Source organism: Struthio camelus, chromosome 22 (assembly GCF_040807025.1).
Source record: "Struthio camelus isolate bStrCam1 chromosome 22, bStrCam1.hap1, whole genome shotgun sequence".
Lineage (NCBI taxonomy): Eukaryota > Metazoa > Chordata > Aves > Struthioniformes > Struthionidae > Struthio > Struthio camelus.
Genome location: NC_090963.1, coordinates 7,614,378 through 7,638,571, shown reverse-complemented (window position 1 = coordinate 7,638,571; position 24,194 = coordinate 7,614,378). Strand labels below are relative to the sequence as shown.

The following is a 24,194-nucleotide window of genomic DNA, read 5'->3' as shown; positions in this document are numbered from 1 at the left end:
TTCGTTAGAGATAGCATAACTTTAAAAAAAAAAAAAAAACTGAAAAGCAATTTCAAAACAGAACATGGAAAAATTGCTTTCAGGTTTTAGCATGACTGACACATTCTTGTACAGTGTTTTGCTTTTGAAAAGTTCTCATTTTCTGCCCAGAAAATTTGTTGTGAAAGAACTTCTGATGTGCTCTATTACGTGTTGCCTCTGGACTAGGAGATTAGGGAGGGCTGTGGATCAGAATTAGAGAACAGGGCAGCTAAGCCTGTAGCTATCCTGTAGTTGCCAGGCACATTGATCTCATATATTCTGCTGACCTGACATTTACTTTTCAGAAGGAATATTCTACTAAGTTGGGGAGACAGTGTGTGATATTATCAACGATAAAAAGGAATAAAAAATCAAATACACAAAGAAAGCAAACCCCTAAGGAGCTTTGAGAACATTCCCTGGGACTAGCTGGATCACAGGCAAACAATGCAACTCACTCAGCAAACACCATTTCAGCAGTTTGATGGGTGACACGCCAGAAAAGAGCTCCAGAGGAGTTGGGCTCTCCCTCCTCCCCACCTTTTCCAAATTCCTTGGTCCAGCCTGGAAGAGAGACTTTTCACAATGCTGCTAAATGCATACATGTGTGCTCCCTGTTAGATGTGCAGCCTGTGTTCTCCTCACCCCCCCTTTTTAGGAACTACTTTCTGTTTGTGTGATTTGAGACAAGAATACAGCCCCTACCCCCTAAAATTATAAAAGACTATCCAATAATCTGGCAAAGGAGAACCCAGGCAAGGGGAGAGGTGAGAAGCTTGCAAGGGCAGGAGAAGTAAACATAAAGCGCTTCAGGAGCTGGCGAGGAGGGCAAAGACCATGTGGTTGACAGGGGGGAGCACAGGATCTTTCACATTTTCTCAAGGCGCTGAATACGCCTCTGTTCCCCGCTCCCCAGCCAGCCCTTTCTGTGCAAAGCTGCAGCTTAAACCCCTCCCCTCTTGCTTTCACTCCCGCCACCTTTCCCGTTCCTGTTCATTCAGAACAGATGATGCTTCTCATCACATGCAGTCCTCTCCTCTCCCTCCCCTCTGCCCCAGCCCTTTAAATAGCTTTATACCACCAAGAATTCAGTTGTGCTGGAGAGAGCAGGAGCAAGGAAAGGGAGGGACGTTTGACAGGCAAAAGTAGCATTGCAGCAGTGGAGGGTGAGGGTCTGGAGCACCCCGTGTCAGCTCTGACAGAGCAGGAGAAGTCAGGGATACCTAGGAACAGGGGTGTGTGCATTTAGATCTACAGTGCCACATAAATGTTTTGTAATAACAGGCAGAGGGAAGAAGGGGAGAGAGAGCCCAGGGACAAGAAGACAACCCCAGCTCTCTGGTGATGGCATGGATCGGACACTTTTCCAGCAGCTGTTTTACGTACCTCTCAGTCCTGTCACCGTCCAGTATCCCTGAAGTGGCACAGCACAAGACTGATGCACAGCTGCTGTTAGCAAGTAAGTTACCCTATTGTTTGTTTGTTTTTCCAGTTCACTTGCTTTCTTCTCTGGCTGTTAAGGATCAGGAGCCCAGAAGGCAGGAGGACGAGTGGCTGAGTTATTAGGTCAGCTGAACACCAGGTTTCCGTGCCCAGCCCGGCGAGAGTGACAGCCAGAGAGATCTGTTGTTGTCTAACTTACTAGCTGCCTGGGAACTCTTTGGGAAGCCGGGAGCTAGATCTTGACCTTGGGCAAGAGCACTCTCAGATGTAGTAAAGTTGTTGTGCAGGAAAAAGAAATTAAAAATCATGAAGTGCCCAGGTACCTGATTACTGGGGGTCATTGCAATACTGTGGGCAGAGGGAGGCTGATCTGTAAGCAGTCCTGAAACCCATGGAGTAACTCTGTAATCCTCACCTGAAGTCAAAGATTAAATTCTTTCATAATTAGGATGCTTACTATTCAGCTTAAGGTTCAAGAAGTCCTCACAGTTTTGTGTCCGGATGATGAGTTGTCACATTCAGCTCTTGTAGAGGACAGACAATATCATGTATTGGGAATCATTAGGGGTGTTTATGGCTCTGGAAGTAAAAGCCTGACTCCCCTTTGTACCAGTGCCATGCTGAACGGTTTAGAAACACACCCACAGCCTTTCTGTTTTATTAGTGCATGCTGCTCGGGAGCAACATGCTAGCTTTTATATGGCATTGTCTCTCATTTATTTTTGACCTGAGAGTTTTGTGCACCCCATCAAGGACTGACGGAAACCATCCCTATCCCAGAGAGCGCACAGTATGACTTTCTGGATTTCTGAAATCAAGCAGGTCCTTCCTGCTATACCCTTTCACTTGTGAGCAGACAACTACTTAGACCTATAGCGGAGTAGCTTGGAGGAAAACAAAACTGGCCTTTCCTGCTAGTTCTCTGACCGATCCAAGCTAAGTATCTTCTGTGTCGTGGGGGAAGCACGCCTAGCTGTGTTTGTTTTGGAGAAGTTATTTTACTTCTGGGGTCCAGTTCTTTCCCTCATTGTTCCTCCTCAGGTAGAGATAAAGGAGCAGGATCACGTCTCTGGTTCCCATTAGGGAAAGTTCTCCATCTCTGGAAGCTTCCTGCGCAGTTATTTCCACGCTCTGAAAAAAGGAGCAAGAGTTTTTGAGTCATATTCTGATACAAATCTCTAGGCCCTTTTGCATTAGGGACACCCCTTTCCTGTTTGGTTTGAGGTCTGGGGAGCCACTTGAACATCTGAGGTGAGCACTGGCACTTAACCAGCAGTTTGATTTTACGTTGGTCACTTTATCTTTCTGTAACTTATCGTCTCTTGTCTGCGCAGTGAGTTCAGTAGCACTGTAGCGCTTCACGGGGCAGAAACAGCCTGCACTTGGTCAGTTCACCTTTGAGCTATTTGGATGCAAGTTGCTGCAGAGGTGTGAAGTGGTATTGATATCCTTTGATTCCGTTTTATTTTTTAAGCCAGCTGCAGGATTATATAGTGACTCTCTGGGGCTATTATGGTGCAATAGCTGAGTAACAGATAGCAGAAATATTAGTGCTTTTGGGCCAGGATTTTCTCTTAGGGCTGCTGTTCTTCTTACCCCAGTAGTCACTGTGTGTATTCTGCATGTAAAACAATCTGTAGCAGGAGAAATGGGAGTGTCTTACCATCAGGGCAAGAGTGTTTCTTTTTCTTTGTTCAGTTGTGTTGGCTAAAAGATAACGGACAAATTTTCAATGATGCCAAGAGGTCTCCCTAAAAATAGAGTCTGGGGTAAAAGCACAGAGACACTTCCTTGGAAGCGAAGGGATCAAATTGGTTTAGTTTCATGTTTTGTTTGTTGGGGAAGCCATTATCGTTTGACTATTAGAAACGGATTCAGAAGAATACCTGAGAACATAATGTTTGGCGTGCATCCTTTGTACACAGAATTTTTTATTCATGCTCACCTTTTATAATTTTCTGAAGTATAAAGTGATTAACTGAAGAGCTGCATTGATTGTATTCTCCTATGCACCCCATGCATTTGAACTGCATTGTATCAAGTAGCATTTATCCCTCCTGTTGTGGAAACTGTGTTCTCTAGTCATTGTTCTATAACAAATTGTTGCAGCCTGTACATTGGGGTAATTACAGCATCTCATAAGGCACTTCCTAGTCCTTATCTTTTGTAAAATAAATAAATAAATAAAACAAAACAAAACCAGCTTTATTCTCGGTAAAGTGTTAGTTCCCCACTCTTCTCTGTATTAGTTTGAAGTCAGTATATTTAATGCATCCACAAACTTATTATGTATGTTTTTTTTAATGCTTTAATTCCTACTAGGGAAAAAATCTATTCGAAACCTGTAGCTGCTAAGGAGCAAATTTTAAGTAGGAAACTCTTCCTCCCCCCCCCCCCTTTTTTTTAACAACTCATTATGGGTTTGAAAAACTCAGTAAAGATAGAAGTATTATTTTGTGGCATTAGAGATAATCTGGCTAAACTTTTCTTTTTGATGGGAAAATAAAAAGGTCAAATTATTTCTTTGTTTAAATGTATGGCTGCAATTCCCTTGAAGTTAAGGCTATAAGAGCTGTTTTCACTAGTTACAGATTTGGCAGTTCAGCTGGGCAGAGACCATTGCGAAAGACAAATACTTAGAAAAGTTGCCTTGAAAAAGCCCTCTAACCTAGTAGTGTTCCATGGATTTTAATCTGGAAATTGCTAGAATTTACTAGAAAATGAGCTCTTATTTATAGACTCTATGCAGTACTTGCAGTTGTCCCGTACAGAGTAATTCAGAGAACCTACTAAATTGCTCTTTGTTCCTAGGCCAGCCATTCTGTGGCTCTGAAAGATGCCTTTCAGTATGCATGTACAGACCAGTTAACATCATTTCTTAATGTTGCACTTTGAACTGTTTGTATTGGAAATTCCTCAGTCTGGCACAGGTACCATCTAGTCTGGTCTGGAAGGGCAGTGACAGGGCTCCCACCACAGCCTGCTGTGATGGCAGTCACGGGCTGCAGCAGTGTTTGTGAAACACTTTGAAATTCCCTAGGAATTATAATCATTCCTGCTGATAGTGTGTAAGTTTTTCAGAGTAATCTTTAGACTCACCTCAAGCATAGGGGGAGTATATTCACTGCTGTTGGATTGGTGAAAGGGAAGGAGAGTGATTACAGGCACTTGCTTAGTTTTTTGGAAACTCCAGGTTCAGTTCCCTGCCCTGCCACAGACTTCCAGGGTGAGCATGGAAGAAGCAAGCAGTGTCCTTGTGACTCACTTCCCTATCTAAAAAAAATCAGAAATAGAACACTTCCTTATTCCACAAATCTTTTATTTTTTTTTAAAGTGCGTGATGTCTATGTTCAGCACCGAAACATTTGGATACTCTGGGAATGGATACCACACAGCTTCCTCAAAACTGAGAACAAAAGGGCTCACAGGTATTAGAGTTGTGATCATCCAGCATCGCTGCGGTGGAAGGATAGGTTAGGAGGTAATTGGCAGATAAAAGTATAGTGCAGCTGTCCATAAGCTCTCTTTCCCCATGTCATACTGACTTTTTCTACCCAGAGAGATTTTCTTACAAGAAATGTTTTTTGAAAAACTGAACAGCGTCTGGTATGATATTTCTGAGCCTAATGAGCTTCAAGCAGACAGGCAGTTATCAGCCCAGCTCTGTAACAAGCAACAAAGTCATCTTGCGTCCTTTGGTAGCTTCCATCAGTCACCGGTTTTTGTGTACTCACTGATGGATGTCTCCTTCAGCTCCAGAGGAATTCCATTGTAAAATCATGCCTGTCGATGTGTTAGAAAAGTGGTGCTGTCAATTAACGAATACTCAGAGAGGAAATAAAAGGAATCTTTCTACTTTGCTACTGAGTGAGACTGCACTTTGAAAAGCAGTTATTTGCATAGGGGAGCTTTTGAACCACGTTTGTTAGTGAGGTGCCACGGATCTCCCTTCTTGTGCACTTTCCTTAAATGGTTTACCTTGCTTGTGAGTAGCGTAACTCTCCTGCATCGTTCCCTTCACCTATGGCTTTCCAAGCACTTTCCAAAGAGGCAGCCATCGTTGTCTCTATAGGTCAGAAAGGTGAAGGGTGACATGATACGCTCAGTGTCTCTCTGTCTGTCTTTTTCTCACATACATGTGTACTCCTTGAAAGGTAATCTCACATTGGCACTGTTGACTGTTTAGTCCTAGTTATACGCAGGCAGTAAATGAAAGGATAACCGGAAAGCTACCTTTCTCAGGGAAATCAAAGCACCCTCTGTCAATCAGTATCTAATGGCCATTTCTCTTCAGATTGCCAAAGGCCATCTTTCCCTAATGTTTTCTCTTCCTCCATCTCTCCATTGGTACTCACTGTTCAGTGATCAGTGCTTGTATTCTCTTTAGGTGCTACTGCTTTACTTAATTTGTTACATGACTCTACAGATTTTCCCCTACTGCTAGTGTTCATCAATCAAAAATTTCATTCCTTTGTTGTAGCGTGACCCAAAAGAGAAGAAGCACCCCTGAGAGGACGTTCCCCCAGAGGAATCTGGGGACGGAGAGCTAGGCTGCATTTTATGTGGTGTGGACAAACAGGCTGCAAAATGTATGTCTGGTTTTTCAGTGACGGTCTATTTAGTATTTATTGCTGTACTGACAGCTTGTTTAAGTAGTATATAGCTCTTAATCTTGGGAAAGGTATGGCAATTGTATAAAATCCTGGCTTGGGGTTAATAGGGAACAGTTGCTAATTTATTCTCATAATGTAAGATTACAGGGACATCAAGTTTAAAGCAATCAAAAGGAAATATTTTTTTACAGGGGCAAACTTAATGTGAAATTTGTGTCTCCACTCCTGTCGCCTGCCAGTTCAGCAGGTATCTAATTTGAAAAAAAAAAAACAAAAAAAAACAAACCCAGCATGGTGGGGGGAGGGGGAAAGTCTCTGGCAGACTTTTCTTGTTTCACCTTTTGCAATGTTTTCAGCAAACTTGTATTTTGGAGCTATTGAGGGTATATGAACTCTGTCAGGCAGGGCTTGTAGACAGCTCTGCAGCACAGTGTCTTCTGAAGATATTTAACTAACCCCAGTTTGATTCTGCGTCAGCAGTTCTAAAAGCCTGAAATGTCACAGCCTGCCCCCAAGTCTGTCATCAGGTCAACAGCTACGCAGCAGCAAGTCTGATAGAAAACGTCTTTGCAAGGCTGATAACGCACTGACTTATGTCTCCTTTTGCAATAGCCTATCCAAAAGGAGAGCGGTTTTGTACAAAAGTAACATTTTTATTGTCCCAGCCTTGTTTAAGCAAAGATGGTAAATGCCAATGAAACAGGATGGGGGTGTGTGTGACTCTAAGAGGTAATTTCATTTTGCAACTCTCTTTGCTGGAGAGAGCAGTGATTTACAAACTGAAGTCTAAACCTCTGTGAGATACTTGCACATAATTACCATTATCTGGGAAAGATGTGCAGAGTTGGTAAGGGTGGCAGTATATTGTACAATAAAGGAGTAAACCAAATCCTTACATCAGCACAGTGCTTCCCTTTTGGTACCTTGTCATCTGTGATAAAGTGTCCTAGAGCAGTTAAATACTAAGGGAGTAATAGCAGATTTCTTAGAAGATTCTTGTGCTTAGAATTTCAGATTGTTAATATCAGTATCACAGATTTTACAGTTTGGGAAGAACTTCCCTCGGCAGAGGGAAAAGTAGTGATTTGCTCAGAATTAGAGGAAAAATACTGAAAGCATTTGGAACAAACTGGCTAGCCTTTGGACATCCAAACCTGTGCTCAAACTACTAGTCAATTTTACTCCTTTTTGAGAATCCAATACAAAGGTTCATATGCTTAATTATTTTCAAAAACCACATACTAAGGTTGTTCCCACTGTGATGGGAGCAACGTTTTAAGATTAAACATAAAGAGAAGTTGTAATACCAGTGAAGCTGTCAATAAAGTTCATTTGCAGTAAGAATTTTTCTGCTTTAATGGACAGCTTGTAAAGCATTCCTAAAGGTTTCCAGAAAGATTTCACTTGACCTATTGCTAAAGATCAGTAGCATTAGGAAAGTGATGTTGCTAGTCCCCTGCGTGTTTTAGTTAAAGCAGGTTTCCCTGACTTTCATTAATGGCAGTCCCTCTAGCCTGCTTCACCAGAGTGATATTTCTAGGGATTTAGGCTTTTTGATTATTTGTATTCTGATCTTTTTAATATGTTTCGAGATCCTTTTGGTCTCTTTGATGTGGATATAAAGCATGGAACCTTACACCCATATGTGAATGTCTTGTAATGCACTGTTCTGTCGCATACAGTGTCAATGTAAGTGAAAGTCAGCTTCAAATATAACTTTTATAACAATATTCTTTCTTTAATGCAACTCTTCTAAATTGAAAACATGCACTTGCCTATTTATTATTTTTACATCTGTAAACATGTAGAGATTGATCAAAAGCTTTTGAGCCCAAATGGATTAATTTTAGATTAATCAAGAAAGGTAAACAAAGCTCAAAAGTAAGATTCATAAGAAGGAAACGAAGAGGGTTTTCTCTGAACCTGTTGTAGTCAATAGATGGGATGCTTCTTTCCTTATTAAAAAGAAAAAAAAAAAACAAGTGTGTGATTGTTCTGACTTGCACTTGGCATATGCTTTCACATTTTGTAAAATCAGAGTCAGTCTGTACCATTATAATTTGGCAACATTTAGCAGACACTTTGCATAGATGTAAATAGATGCATACCATAAGGCAGCAGAGAACCAGACCAGTGGTCCAGGATAGTCAAAGTTGCAGTAAGTGGTAGAAAAGGGTTAAAGATTCTATTTAAATATACCATCAGCCAGCTCTCAGCCCTTTTGCCTTCAGAAGACAAAGAAAGGTAGGAATAAATATTCTTACCTGCTGCCAAAATCTTTGATGCTGTTTGAGGAAGGGAACTGCACAGTGATGGGGTTACTTATTCCATGTCCAGTATCGTGGGCAGTAGGAGTGGCACTCCTGATTCTCCCTAGCTTTCCATCCTGCAGTTGTTAATCCCGATTCCTTACCCCCTTCTTGTGGCTGAACCAGTTCGGCCTTGGCCCAAACCCTTCCTCAGGCCAGATGGAAATTTGCCGGCACTAAGAAGCTTCAGGACTGTGGTGTGGACAGATGACTGGGCTCCCTAGCGCGCAGAGCCAGCGGGTACGCTTTCAGCAACAGGCTCTGGCTGCTTCATCGGAGTAATGATTGATGGTGACTTACACAAGGGTTAAGAGTAATACTTTGCTGTTAGCTGGACATGGCTACGGTAGAATGGAAGTGGAAATTTGTTGCTTCATTTATTCATCTGCTTCTGCTTCCTTCCCACTCATCCTTTGTGCTTTCTAATGTTGAAAAGATGAAACTACTTTGCTCAATCTTAAAATTGTTTTTCCCAAGATACTGTTAATTGTATCTCTACACCTTTTCTGATTCACAGATGCATAAGAAGATTAAAGATAGAGGGAGCAATAATAGATGTGGTTAGGTTTTAATAGGATCTGCAGAGGACGATGCAGAGTTTGAATGCCATAGAGAATACTGCTGCTCTATCTTTGATATCCCTAAGGCTGCTTAGGTAGTCTTTCACACAGATTCTGTCTGTGCTCTGCATTCAGAGTCAAGGCTCTCATTTTTCAATAGAGAATGTGTGTGTGTTTTTTTTTTTAAGGAGTATCTAGTTATCTCATCAAACAGGATGTTAAATTATAATCTGCAAAAATCATTGCAGCCATCATCTTACATTATTTGTAACTTGCTAAGCATAGTTTTGGACATTCAGTGGGCTTTTTGATAGCTGTCTATTGTGTTTCTGTAAGCGTCCAACGTTTTTGAGTGTCTAATGACATATGCAGTAAAGGGTTTCCGATATATCGGCTTAGTAGTAGTCCTGAATTCGTCAGACCTTCAGACACGTAATTGAAGATGCTAAGTGAAAAGCCTGTTTCAAATTTGGAGCCCAGGCTCCTTGAATAATTAGTGGAGAGGGGTGGGTACTTCCAGAAGATGATTCAGCACATCTGAAATCTGAATTATCCAGATTATCTGAAGCGTCTTTCTCTCTCTGCTAACTGTAAGGGAAACCCTCGTGCTAATTTAGATTTATGTGGGTATTAGGTAGGCAGTGGTGCTCAGTATTTTCTCTTAAGTTCTAAGGTTTCTCTTGGTATGCACCCAAGAATTGAGGCACCAAAAAGATCCAGTCCCATTTGAAAATATATGTTCATGTGTCTTTACTTTGCTGCCATTTGTGATCTCAGGCAAATTTCTAATGTGAAAAAAATCAGAGGACCATTGCGGGGGGGAGGGAGGAAGTGGTGAGCTCTGCCTATTTCATGACTCCCAGACCGTGCGCCATCCCCATATTACCTGATGTTCCAGTAGTGGATTAAGCAAAGTGAGTAGCAGCAGGTTCATGTATGAAGAGACTGCGTGTTATGAATCAATATTTAACATCCAGCTAGGTGCAGTATTGTATTTAGCAAGTGGATGTTGTGAGAGAAGTACTGAAGTGTTTCAGTGTTTCCCAAGACAATGCTAGGAGGAAATAAATGGCCCTGGTGAAAAGCTTTCCTAGTGTAGAGGAGCCAATACGCAGCACTGTACCAGCATGGGTCAAGGTCTTTCAGCGTAACATTGGTATCTCTGGTCCTGCTCTGTTGTAGTGGTTCACCAGGTAATATGAAATGGCTTTTATCTCAGCTCTTTTCCTGATGCCTTAGACTTCATTTCTCTGTTTTCCCCTAGCCCAGCCATGGCTGGAGATTCTAGGATCTTCATGAACCAGGACATGGACATTGGAGTTGCATCCAGAGAGCCTAAGAAGATTCCCAAACAGGCTCGGGATGATGTCCCCATTGCCACTGACCGAACCCGCCTCATATCAGCAGAAGGTAAGAAGCCACGCCAGCGTTACATGGAGAAAAGTGGCAAGTGCAACGTACACCATGGAAATGTTCAAGAAACCTACCGATACCTTAGTGACCTCTTCACTACACTGGTGGACCTCAAATGGCGTTTTAATCTTCTTGTCTTCACCATGGTCTATACCGTCACTTGGCTGTTTTTTGGGTTCATCTGGTGGCTCATTGCCTATATCCGGGGAGACCTGGACCATCTTGAAGATGAGAACTGGATCCCTTGTGTTGAAAATCTCAGTGGATTTGTTTCTGCGTTTCTGTTTTCTATCGAGACTGAGACAACAATTGGATATGGCTATAGGGTCATAACAGAGAAGTGCCCAGAAGGCATTGTATTACTCCTGATTCAGGCTATTCTGGGCTCCATTGTCAATGCGTTCATGGTGGGATGCATGTTTGTCAAGATCAGCCAACCAAAGAAGAGGGCTGAAACCCTCATGTTTTCTAACAACGCAGTGATTTCGATGAGAGATGAGAAGCTGTGTCTAATGTTCCGGGTTGGGGACCTTCGCAATTCCCACATCGTCGAGGCTTCCATTAGAGCCAAACTGATTAAGTCCAAACAGACCAAAGAAGGAGAGTTCATCCCCTTGAACCAGACAGACATCAACGTAGGATTTGACACTGGAGATGACAGGCTGTTCCTGGTCTCGCCTCTTATCATCTCTCATGAAATCAATGAGAAAAGCCCCTTCTGGGAGATGTCTCGCACCCAACTGGAGAAAGAGGAGTTTGAAATCGTGGTCATCCTGGAAGGAATGGTGGAAGCAACAGGTAAGGATTTGTCAGAATTAGCCGCAACCTTGAGGGGGGAAGGAGAAAAATGGAGTGCGGTTTGGCATTAGGATGTCACAGTTTACGTCGCCTGGACTGAGAACATGCTGAGGTTTGTCCTTTTCTGGCGACTGATTCATGTGGGATATTACGGTATGATACACTCGTATATATGATGGTACGGTATGATACGAGACAGTACGGTGGTATGATAGCAATTATGAGGTGAGTCCTTTAGCTCATGTTGTAATGTTTCATGCTTTTTTATGACCTGCGTTCAGGCAGATGGGTTAGACAAGGATCTGTCTGTAATCACTTAGAATTGATCCTCAGGAAAAAAGGAACGGGCTAAAGGAATTCATGAGGCCTCTTACCATCCTGTTTTCTCTGATCAGAATTCATGGTCCAACACTTTCCATTTCTCCTCTCCTCCAATTTGAAATCGACTGTAACTGTGCTGTTCTAGATATTGCTGTGGTGTTGCTCTTTAATGGAGACTGTGAAGAATGTGCCCGAGTATTCCTGTATCCCATAGAACAGCATGTGCTAAAACTGAATGACTTGCATGCGGGACATACAGTTTCAAAAGAAACTCAGAGGAAAAATACAGAAGTTGCTCTTGTGACTCTGGTGGCATGTAGTAGCTGTTTAACGACATAAAACAATGCTGTGTAATAGGTAGATTAGGAGATATACTCAGCTGATTCCCTGTTTCCTCCCATGGGTATGTTAATAGCAAGAGATGAAAGAAGCCCGCATCCGTATATGGTAAATCTGGAAAGGTCCTGTGCCTCAGCTTCCTGAAGTGCGGGAGGGGGAGGTGGCAGTGTGCCCCTCAGGATGATTGAACGAGTAGTTACAAAGGCCTCCAGGCTTATTTCTGCAGGTGGATGCAGTATGTCTCCCTGGGTCTGGCTAGAGAGGAAACGTATTTAAGTGCCCTGAGATGCCGATGCTCTCCTCAGGCAAGCTTTCTGAGCCGGGGGGCTGTCAGCGTGCCTTGGTTGTTTCAGGGCCTTTAAAGGGAATGGGGCTACTGGCAACAGTGGGGAGACAATTGCTATCTAGAGATGTGGAGACCTAGAAAGAGTCATAGATGCAAAAAAGCTTTTGCAAATAGTTTTGCCCTGTGGGATGTTAAGGATTTTAGTTACGAGAGGCTGTGAACCCAAGGTTACTTTGGTAGCGGGGTGGTTTTTCCATCTTGGTGAAGCATGGGTTCTCTCTAAAACAATAGCAAGGCCTTTCTGCTTAATGTAAGTACTCAGTGGTATCAGCACTCTCTCTTACAGAGTTTAGCTCTTGCTTACTATTAATATTGTTGCTTTGTTGTGGTTTATCCTTGTTAGTCTCCTAATAGCCAGACGTGAGAGGAAATGAACTCTCAAATTCCTGCATCCCAGGTCTCCGCTCTTACAGACAGCTCTCTAGAGAGCTAATTCAGTTTCCTAGTATTTCCCTTTAGTCATTACATGAATAGTAGTAGCTGAATTTTCCAGAGCTAATGGGTGGTTATGTGTAGACTCCGTTATACTTAGGTTAGAGTACTGTACCGCACAGGTGAAAGTAATTTGGAAATACTATGGGAATTACTAGGACAATATTCTTTCCCAGCAGACTATTGCAGGGATGTGGCTGAAACGCAGATCTGGAGCTGAGCATATGTAAATCTGATGAAAGTTTGATGAGAAAGCTTTATAAAGAAGATGTCCCGTTATAGGAGTTGCCAAAATATTGCTGGTGTGATAGTGGTGTTTCCTTCCCAGATTGTTAGTAACAAGATCCTAATGTCCACATAACTCGCATCTATTTAAATCTCAGTCACTCCACTGAATCACTTCAATTTGAAGAGGCAGAAAATAAGGTCGTCTCTAGCAGCCCATTTCTGTGGGCAGACAGCTTGGGCAGCCTTAAACTGCAGAAGAAGGGGTGGGTGGCAAAGATATCAAAGGGGAGCATTTGTAATGGAAGCTTAATTTGTAGCTTAATTACTAGATACAAGAACCTCCTAATCTGAGCATGGAGTGCAGTTTGTTCTATGTCCAAAGCCTCTTTCCTTATCACAAGACGACACTATCGAATTCTGTTTGAACAGCTATTGCACTGCCTTCCTCTTACAAAAGCTCAGCCTCTGCTTAGAGATGTGTGAGAGGAAGTCATTATCAATAACAACCTTAAAATTAAAAGCATGACATAGGAGTCATTGCTTTATAAATGGGCTCCTCTCCCAGAGGGATTGTACAGGCCAGTGTGTAATGATATTAAGGAGTATACATCTGTGGAAATTAATTACTCAGGTCTGGGAAGACAGGCTGTAAAGTTCCAAAAATGAAGCTGGCAGAGCCAGTTTGCATTGAACTGAGAGCAGAGCGGACCTCAGATGATGCCATTATCTGCTTCAGAAACTCTGATTTTTTGAATGATGTATTGGGGGGGGGGGGCGCTGATGGGGGCTGATGTTTTGCCAGAACAAAAGCAGTCTGCAGAAGCACAGTGTTTTCTGCTTTCCTGCTTTGTCCTTTAACCTCCTAAGAGTGATAAGCCACTTTGGATATATGAATCGCCACCTCTGCATCTCAGCCTTTGCTCCCAGCAAATTCTTTAGGTTCTTTCCTTCCTCTTGGATTGTTCGAGCCCCATCTGCTTTCAGGAGTGGCATAATTCATTTGAAGTGTGACTTCTGTTATATCGTGACACTGTTGCAACCTCATCAGATTCAGGACAGTATCAAAATGCTACGGGCAATTTGTTCCCTTAAAAGCCCCTGTGAAAACCTGGGAACCACCATCACAGTGCGCAGAGGAATAACTGATTGGCTTATATAGCTTCTGTTCATGATGCACAAGAGGGAAGTGAGTCCTGCTCGCCCTCCCAGAGGTGGCTCAGCCCTGTAGTTGTTGGCAGGAATAAAAATTAATGGAAACTTACCCAGACTTTGCAGACAGCAACAAATCATACTCTGAATGCATCCTGCGCTGATGAGAAAAAGACAGCTACATTTTTCATAGGATGTTGTAAAAGCAGGTCAGACCTGACTACACTGTGATGATTGTCAACATGTAGATGACTAAAGAAACATAAGCACAACCAGTCTCTGATTAAAGGGATGAATATTTTTCACCACAGCATTTGGGACAGCAAATTTATATTTATTTCTAATCACTTCGATCAATTATACGTGTATTTCAAGTGCAATGCATTGTCACCTCTCAGACAAGGAACTCTGACATTGAAGTTAATTCTGATCCAGTTGAAGGAAAAGATGATAAATAGTCTCAAATGAAAACGTACCAGAAATTCTGAAAGGTTGAAAGACTTCAAGTCATTGGGGTTTTTTTTTTTGTTTGTTTTTTAAACAAAGATAAACGTGCTATTGTTTAAAATGGCGTTTTTGTTTTCAAGTTGACTTGAATTTCTAAAAGGGTAAATAACACACCAAAAAGCATACCAGGAAGCCTGAAATGCAGTGTTCTTATTTTACTGAAAAAGCAAACATTAGTCTAGCAACAGCTCTCCAGGGACCCCCAGCTATTACATGTCCTCACCCGCAAAGCCAGCTGTGGCAGAAGGCCCACTGACAGGGGTCTTTACAATCAATATTTTAGTATGATTTTGGCACTGTGACTCATCAAGAGGTTAAAAACACCAAGGGGAGACTGAGTTTCTGGATAGACATGCGGTGGTTATTCCTGACTGAAATGACCGCTGTAAAGGCAAAATCAATACAGATGACAAGTGTTCTGACTTCCAGTGCTCTTTGTGGGCATCTTGAAAACAGCAGAATCGCTCACAATATCTACTTAATGAATTGGTCACAGAGATTACTTTAGGGAATTAATTCTCTTTTGACTTACCTTAAAGGGACACTTGTCAAGATCAGCTGGCCCAAATTTGACCCCCAATAAAAGGGAGGGAAGCGAAGGTGGAAAATCTATTTGCAAAGTGAATACATTTTTACTTTCAGTGACTTCCTGCTTCCCACAGCGGCAAGAAAAAATTAGAGCCATCCAGTTGACAGAATAGGGCTAGGCTGTTGTTGGCCAAAACACACTTTCCCCTACCCTCTTGTTGCTTAACTGAACGTAACATATCGAGCAAGGTTGCCAGAACCTACAAAAGCAGTTGAGATTCACACCCCCTTTCCATGTGCATGCAGAGTCAGCTGGGTTATGTGATGAACAGCTTGGCTGATTCAATTAAAGAACGTTAGAGAGCCCATTTGTAAATTTTTTTTCTGTAAGCCACTGTTCTCTGTGATGAAGCCATTTGCATATCCTAGAAGACTTTCTGGAAGAGGCTCTCTTCCCTTCCCACTTTACCCTTCCGCTGCTGTTCACTGACAGTTAATCGAAAATTGATTTATATTGGTTTATTGCAAACCTCATTATATGTCTACAGTGTCCAGCATTGCTGTTTTCTGGGCGTAGAGGCATCAATGCCTTGGTACTTCACTGTTGGTCCTCACTGGTTTTCATTGCCTCTTTTTCCTGCTGACATTAAATAAGCCACCTGATTCTGACACCTGATTAGTCCAGTGACTGAAAGTTTTAATATGCTTTTAGGAGAGGATGAGGAGATATCCTTCTGGCTTAGATTCTGTGGCATAGAAAGTGGTTTAATTACAAGAAGTAATGTACTGTGAGTCAGGATTCTGCATCTCTGTTCCTCATCCGGTCCCTGTGAGACCACAGGCAAACAGCAGCCATTTTGCACCTTTGCAGAGGATGCAGTAAAATTTCCTGGCTATGAATACAGGGCAATAAGGAGTAGTCAACAGCATAGATGTACTGAAATTAATCATGATATTCATGGGAGAACAAGGGAAGGGTGAAATTAATACATGAAATTTTGGTGCATTCATCATCTGGTTTAGGTTGTCTAGTTGCTTTGGTTTGTATTTTGCATATGAATAAATTTTCTTTCACTTTTAAAGCATTATTTGAGTTAAATTGGTATTTTATTGTGCATCATAAATAGGTGTTGTGACGCTTATGAGCATCTTCGGTATCCTACGTTAAAGGTGTGGGGATAAAGGAGTAAAACAGGTGTCTGAAAGGAAGGACCTTGCAGAACTATTTAAGGTGCTTTTATGGCCATCACAACCACTACGAGGTGCCACACATGGATATTTTTAAATACCCATGCCAATACTGATATTGCTGGCATAAAGCAGAGATGGAAAAGGAATACTAGCTTATGTTGGTGTTTTAGTTTGGATCAAGTGTAGTTTTGAAGCAATTCCCGCAGTCATTTCCCCTTACCATGCCTTGGCTTCGAAGGGCCGCTAATAGGAGTTCAGTCAGTGGGACCAGAGTGGAGATATTCTGAGGGTAATGTGTATAGTGCGGACACTGGGTCCTCAGCACCAACTGGTTCACCCCGTAGGTCTGCTCCCATTGCACTGTGCCGCTTACTAAGGTAGGCGTAAACCGTGAGTCTCACTTGGTTCCTATTTAGGCACTTAACCAAGACCTTGAAAGTAGGAACTTTTCATCCAGGCTAAAGGGGAAAGGATAGATGTTTCCAGAGGCTAAGTCATTCTACTACAATCTGAATTGTCCGCCAGAGGTGGCCATTGGCAGGCTAGTTGTCTTAGGTTCCTCTGTAGTCACATAAATGTTTTCATGAGATGCCTGAAGTTACGTGGTCTGGGCCTCAGGTTCTGCCTGGCAGAGGACATGGCAAGTGAATCCAGGATCTTTAAATCATAAAATATTTCCTAACTGTTGACACACCTGACACACAAAAGGATAAGGAATAGTAGATTAGGGCAGTAAGAATTCCAAAGTAGAACTCGGTATGAGTATGTGTTTGCATTCTTGCCCTTTTTAACCTGTTTGCTTGCCAAACTTTTTTGCGTGTTCGGTTCCACTATTCCCTTGCATTTTTTCATTTCCAGTGCCTACAAGCTTTCCCATGCCTGGAGAGCATTCAGAAAAATTAAAATCCCATTACTATCCTCTAACATAAAAATCAAAGTGAATCAGGACCAGACATGTCTTTCTCTAAAGGAGACAAGCATAAATAATTGGAGAACCATGCTCCTACCTTCTGACGTTCTTTTTGAAGTTGGGGGAACAATAACTTTCTGGAGGTTAGAGTGTTCCTTGGTCTAATTAATGCAAAGGGACTAATAAATTTTATAACTATCCAAATGATGATGCTAATCTCAGGACATGTATTACTTAATTAGACTGATAGAATTTAAAATTTTTATAACTACTCTTTGCTGTCCTAACTTGCATCAGTCTTGTTACGATACCTCTGAGTCCATCAGTTTTTTCTCTGTACTTTAGTAGTGTAGGTGGAATTCAGCTCAAGGAGCAGAATATATATTATGCAGCTTTAGTGCATCCACTACAAGGGAAAATGTCACCCTGCATACAATAACATAGTGAAAACAGGGACAGAGAAGTGAAATCACTTCCAGCAGTATCTGTGTCTAAACTGCAGAGAGAGCCTAGCAAATACAGCAAACCTACGGTCAGCATCCACATGACATTCTGCCAGCAGATAATCATTTAGAGCTGAGCTCTGTGGCATTTAAATGAGTAGAGTTAATTTTAGGCTGATGAAAACGTCGTCTTGACAGCCCCAGGGGTTGGGATATCTCTACCCACTGAGAAAGTCCAGGCCACGTAACAGTACTGAAAGATTCGACTACCCTGTTGATGTGATCAAATTGAACCCTGTGGCAATTTCTTGGGTTGGTAGATCATCCTTTGTGTTCCCCTGTTTCCTTGCCCTCTCCTGCAAAACTGCCAGTAAGGGTACTGGTTATGGTGGTACATTTGACGTAAATAGGCCTCCTCCAACAGCTGGAGAGAGACTGTCAGATCATCTCTGGATAACCAAACAGCTGCAAGATGCAATTAGATTTAGCCTATGATAACAAAGTTTGATTTTTAACTGGTAACCTAAGGGTATGAAAGGCCTGGAAATCAGGAGCAATCTCCTGCAGATTTTTTTCCTTTTCTTAGCGCTGTGGCAGAGCCAGAAGTGTCTGTTCCAGTTGTATAATCAGTGGCATTGCAAGCAATGAAAGGTTCTGAAATCTGCAACTCCCATTGAGTACACTGGAGAAAAATAGGCTCCTTACCAAGTGAGCCATCAAATAACTGCTTCTCTTCGGTGCACATTAACATTCCTTTGTCTTTGATAAAATGTAAGCTGCTTGATCTCGACTGATTTTGATGACAGAAAAGTGCCTTATTGGTATAGTTTGCTGACACCTATTTTACGCACCAGTCTTTCCTCAGTGACTCTGCCTGTTCCTGAATGTAATGAAACGTCTGGGTTTATACACATAGCAATATATTTTGCATCTTTTCATCTACTGGAAGCCAGAAATGAGCAGTTTACACAAGCATCTATTGCTACCTTAGATAGGAACATGCACAAACTCTGCTATTGATCTTGTGATGTAGTGACTCTAGTCAACAGACCAAATACCCACTTCTTAGGATTCTGCTATGATGAAATTATCATTAAAACTCTACGAAATGTTTGTTGCAGAACTTGAAACCAGGAGACAGTCCTCTGGTCTCCAGATTTGCTTAAAAAACAAACAAACAAAAAAACCAAACTGGAACTAGTTCCAGCTTTATTGCAAACCTGATGCATCTGCTTACAACTTTGTGCACTTTATTCTGTTATTCACGCTTCTGTTTGAAAGTTAAACTGCTGATTTAAGAGATGAGAAGGCTGTAACTAAAACTGAAAAGTTGAAGATTTCACATTTCATGTGTGTTAAAATTGACAGTGTACAAATTTGCATTGAATATATTTTTTCTTTTTTAAATCAGACTTTTTAGGAGCAAGTAGAATTTTATAGTGGTCCTACTATCTGGAAAAATCAATACACTTGAAAAATAAACTCAGTAACTTTTATTTGAAAACAAATTGGTTTGGAAGCATATCTACTTTGACTTACCAAAGGGAAAATCAAGACATTCTTTTCCTTATTTAAATGAGGCATATTTCAGTGAAGCTCAAGTCACCAAATGCCATCTTTTACTTCATACCACTTACCGCCTCTTTAATATTACTGAACATTTACCTTTTTTAGACTCAAAATGTGTGGTTTTATCCGTTTTACTAAAAGGATGAACAGCTTCTATCAGGACCAATGACACTATGGTGTTTTTTCCAAGAAATTCTGGGGGTTTGAAATCTCCCTCAATTTCTTGCACTCTCCTGGATGTCAGTGCTTCAGGCAGCTATAGCAGGAGTGTGCAAGATAGTGCTGCTGCGTTGAAGTAGAAGAGCAGTGGCAAAGTTGCTGCGGTCCTTGATGGATGTAAGCATACTGTATAAGGATTCACTGCACCCATGACGTCCCTTGGATCCCTTGGGCTTGGGTCTCTAGTATAAGCAAGGCTTATGAAATGAAACTACTGATGTTTACAGAGCGCCCACAGCCATATATGAAAGATATTAGTCTCCTGAATTACTCAGCTGCACTGCGAGTTGAAACTTAAGACGTTCAGCGCACAGAAGGCAGAGTGCTTGTTGTATTCGAGCGGATAGCAGCTGCATCCATATGCTCTTAGTAAAAGTAAGGCTTATTGTTTCCACACCTCCTTTGTTGTCTTTTCTTGGTTACAGAAGCAATAATTAGCCAGGGACGTTACAGATGCATTAATTAACCAGGCTGGAGAGCACAGGGCAGCCTGCAAAGCAGACACTTAATGGAATTTGCAGCAGGGACAGTGCTGCTGTTTACTGGGTGGTGTGGGAGTTGCCAAGCGGTATGTCCCCATGCAATTAAAACACCACTGCACATGTGCTAAAAAGGAATATTTGAATGGGATTATGGAGCAATTATAAGTTGTCTCATTGTGCTGGCTCTAGGTACCCCTGGGGTTACAAAAAGCAGCTACTGCAGGAAGCTGGCAGTGTGCGGTATTTGGTTGATGAAAGCTTCTGCGGTATTTGGTTGATGAAAGCTTCTATTGTTCCTTTCTTAATTGAATACTTACCACAGGAGACAGCTGTGATCGTGTCTGCAGAGTTCAGGTTCGCTGTCCCCTAGGTAAAGGAGCTATTTCAGATACCGATTACAGGGCAAGGGTTCCCTTCAAGGTGTCTCAGGCTCTAATGTTAGCGGGGGTGCTCTCTTCTTGGTCTTGGGGACCGTTAGAGGACACTTCTATGCAGCACTTGGAAGGCCATGGTAAGATCAGCTTGTTCATTTACAAGACTGATCCTGTGGGTCCTGAGTGACCTCCTCTCCTGCTGTCTTTGCTGGGCTTTGAAAGTACTCAGAGCTTGGGGGAGTCATGAAGACCCTTGTGAATTCTGGTACAAACCCAGCTCTGCCAAAGAGGAGGAAGTTTGTTTAACTCTGTTTATCGTAATACACACACGTGCTGCTGGTTGTCTAGGACTCGCCTCCCAGCATGAGGGAGCATCAGGTGATGAGATGCACGGAAAGCACGTTGGCGTTAGCCCTGCAAATCTATTTTACTGACCCTCAAAAGAGCTAGTGACAAAAGCCTCTGCAAATGGAGTTCAAATGGTATGATGAGTGTAAGTGACACGGGTCTCCTGAGGAAAAACTATAGCAGGACTCAGAAGTTAGTAGGACCCCAGGAGCTGCCTGTGTGTTGAGCTGCTATTTGCCAGCTGGTGTAAGGGAAGGAAAATTAAGTAGTAGTCATCCTCCAGGACTGAGGAGTCCATGGCAGGGTACTCTCTGGATGATGGTGTACATCATGGTGTCGTTTGAAGCATGTAGTTGGCAGCAGTCTCCATACTGTTTTCTGCTCATACGCAGCTGATTGATAGTTGCCTGAAAAACTGCTGTACCTCGATAGAACAACTCCTTAAGGCAAGGACAGTTGGGGTAATTTTCCTCTTCCATTATTTTGTTTTTCATAGCAGCCTCTGCACTTCCTAGTTCCTGCCAGTTGAGGAAGCAGCCACGCTAGAACACTCTGACTAACTCTGTACTTGCTGTTCCTGCCCAGAAGCAAGTACTTCTGCAGATCTCCTTGGGGGAAAAAATTGGCTTGTCAGTCTGCAAAACAGAACTGGAAAATTCTCAAAGTGTTATATGTCTCATTGTCCCCCTTTTCCTCTTTCAAGAACCAAAAGCAACTATATACTAAGCAAAGACACAAGAGAGAAGTAAAGCCTTCGGGAAATCTTGTTAGTGTGGGTGTCTTTTAATGGACTGTAGCAGTGAGGAGAGCAAAATATTCGTCTCTGCAAAAAGGTGCAGATTTGCTGGTTATGCTGGCACTTCATTCACTTAGTTGGGCTCAACTAGTGAGAATATATGATCTTCTCTGAAGCAAAAATGCAACTGACACCAGTATTTTTCCTCTCTGCATTGCTTTAGATTTCTGTTTGTGTGCTTTGGGCTGCAGGATTCAGATTTGGAAGCATTGACTGGGAACTGGATCAAGTGTATGTTTTGAATGTATTTCAGTCAGACCTCTCTCTCATGCTCCAAGAGAGAACTGTGGGAGGACTTGGTGAGGTCAGGCTTTCCAAATTTCGCCAGAATTAATTTCAAAAGCGTAACATATTGAGGACAAGCAGAAGAGAAACATTTGGAAGGGAAGACAGCCTTGATGACGTCAGGCAATCCCAAAGGGAGTCGTATTTAGCTATGCCAACGCTGAATACTTATCCCTGCTCCGCTGTGAAAAGATTCTCTTTAAACTTTCCCTGAGTAAATAAACAAAACCTCATCCTTGGGGCTGAAAAGAAGCTTGACAGAAATCAGTTTCATATTCCCCACGTTCAATCCAAGATCAAATAATACATGGAATTCAATAAGCTTATGAGGTGGACTGTGTGATGTTGTGGGTTTTGGTTCAGCCAACCCTGTACAGTTGGAGCCAACTCTCCGAAGGTATTTATGAGCCATTATTTCTTGCCATAGAAATCAGTAGGAGCTGGGGTCCTCTCCACCTTCCAGGCTATGACTCAGTGCCTAGCACAAGTGCAGGAGGGGAGTAGCTGGTACTGCTGTAACTGAAGAGGGATCTGGGGTTGGACAAAGTGGGAGTACAGGAAGCCAGGTGCTTTGGCAGGGCAGTGGGTTCAGTCTATTTAGAGGCCACGTGGGTCAGGATTAGAGGTGCATTGGCAGGATTGGATGTCATCGTAGCACGTGATTAACCAGAAGTGCTGTTAGTCAGTAACAGCCACGCAAACACCGCCTCAACAGAGAAATATGAGGACAGAGAGAAGCTGCTTAGTGGTACCAGACCTCAAACCTATAAGCGCAAGGTTCAGGAAACACTCTGAAGATGCGGAGATGAGTCCACCCCTTTTCCTTTGAGTGCTCAGCTTTTTCATGAGAGGCTTTTGTGAGACTTATTAAGCGAAGAACTTTTCTGTGTCTCAGAGCAATCAGGTATGGAGATAACATAAAAGTGCTTTTAAGTGAAAGGAAGTGGTGGGGTGAGCACGTATCAAAGCTTAGCATTTAACATCCCTCTGTTTCTACCCAGGGATGACTTGCCAGGCTCGCAGCTCCTACATGGATACCGAGGTGCTGTGGGGACATCGCTTCACTCCTGTCCTCACCCTGGAGAAGGATTTTTATGAAGTCGACTATAACAGCTTCCATAGCACTTATGAGACCAACACTCCTGTGTGCTGTGCCAAAGAACTGGCTGAGTCTCGCCGGGAAGGCCAGCTCCTCAGCCACCTCTCCAGTGCCACCCTCCTGAGCGGAGGCAGAGAAGCAGAGACAGCAAAAGAGGAGGAAGAGGAACAAGAGAGGGAGCCGGCAGGGTTGAATGGAGCCAATGGGACAGCAGGAGACGTGAAGGAAGACGTGTCTGTATAACATATGAACTCTGGTGGACGGTAGATACCATATACGCTTATTGGGAGACGGTGGCCCAGTGAGTCAGGAATTGGACGGGGAGTGAGGGACCTGAGATTTATGCCCACATCTCTACTGTGTGCTGCTTGACTTGGCGAGTCACTGTACGTCACTGTGCCTCAGTTTCCTTCCTCTTTTATCTATACAGTGAGGTTCTGAGCTTTGCACTTGTTTGCAAAGCATTTGATCTCTATGGACAAGGCTCACTAAATACGATCATCACTGTTAAAATTGAAATTTATGCCACTGTTTCTTTCAAAAGACATTCATTGGACGGTCGAAATTATCCCCCCTTTGAGAGGCTATTTAAAAAGTAAAAATCTAGGCTCTCTCATCACAATAAGAAGAATGTGTTTTCATACCTTCACTTAATCTGTGAGTCAATATATTGTAAATGTTGTTACTGCTAAATTAAAAGAGAAAAAAAAAAACTCCAGTGTGTAGTGTAGTATTTTATCTTCATAATTTTTACAAATAGATTTTAGTGTTTACTTCCAGGATCATGGTCATTGTGGTTTATTTCCTACAAACTGAAATCTCTGACATTAAAAGGACAACTTTCCCTGTGGAGGGAGTTTGGTCTTTTTTCATCCTGCAAGCCCCTTTAGCACATACTTCAATGTGGCAGGCTCTCTTCTCAAGCTGCGTGCCATCACTGTGTACTCTTTTTGTGGCTGATAAATTTCATAGGATGTCCATGATTAGGAAAAAGTTTAGATCTTGCAACAGTGAAGTTTTCTTCTCTCCTGGATGTCCCAGTTTCAGTTCCAGTTAATGATATATAGCCATGATTTAAAAGAAAGTAAGTAGCCATCCAGGAGTTTGAAATGCTCTGGAATTCTAGGCAGAGTCCCAGGAGTAGGTAGACTGGGTAAGTAGCACTTTGCAAAATTCTCTGCTTTTCCATAAAGTACATATTTAAAATAAAGGTTTAGATGCTGATGTTCCAAGGACTATATTAGCTATTGGGAGTGTGTGTTGACTTAATTGAAGTTTTCTGATCAGACTAGCGCAAAGACGAAGGCCCTGCAATATTTACTTCAGTTCAGTTGGATGAAACGATAGCACAGAACAGGATTAACATGAGTGAAGTTTTGTCCTGAAAGCTGCATTAAATGAGCTGATGCAGCGTGTCTGCTCTAGGCGGCTCCTCCAATGCAGCTGTATCAGGTTGTTTCCTTCCTATAAA

At 42.4% G+C, this 24,194-nt stretch overlaps 1 protein-coding gene across 1 annotated transcript; it reads left to right on the top strand.

The window, feature by feature from the left end:
- Nucleotides 1-1,018: 1,018 nt before the first annotated feature.
- KCNJ5 (potassium inwardly rectifying channel subfamily J member 5) lies at nucleotides 1,019-23,425 on the top strand. The gene is made up of 3 exons (XM_009680427.2): nucleotides 1,019-1,480; nucleotides 10,211-11,157; nucleotides 22,626-23,425. The coding sequence occupies exons 2-3, from the start codon at nucleotides 10,218-10,220 to the stop codon at nucleotides 22,964-22,966; spliced, it is 1,281 nt and encodes a 426-aa protein (XP_009678722.1). The 5' UTR covers nucleotides 1,019-1,480; nucleotides 10,211-10,217; the 3' UTR covers nucleotides 22,967-23,425.
- Nucleotides 23,426-24,194: the final 769 nt, after the last annotated feature.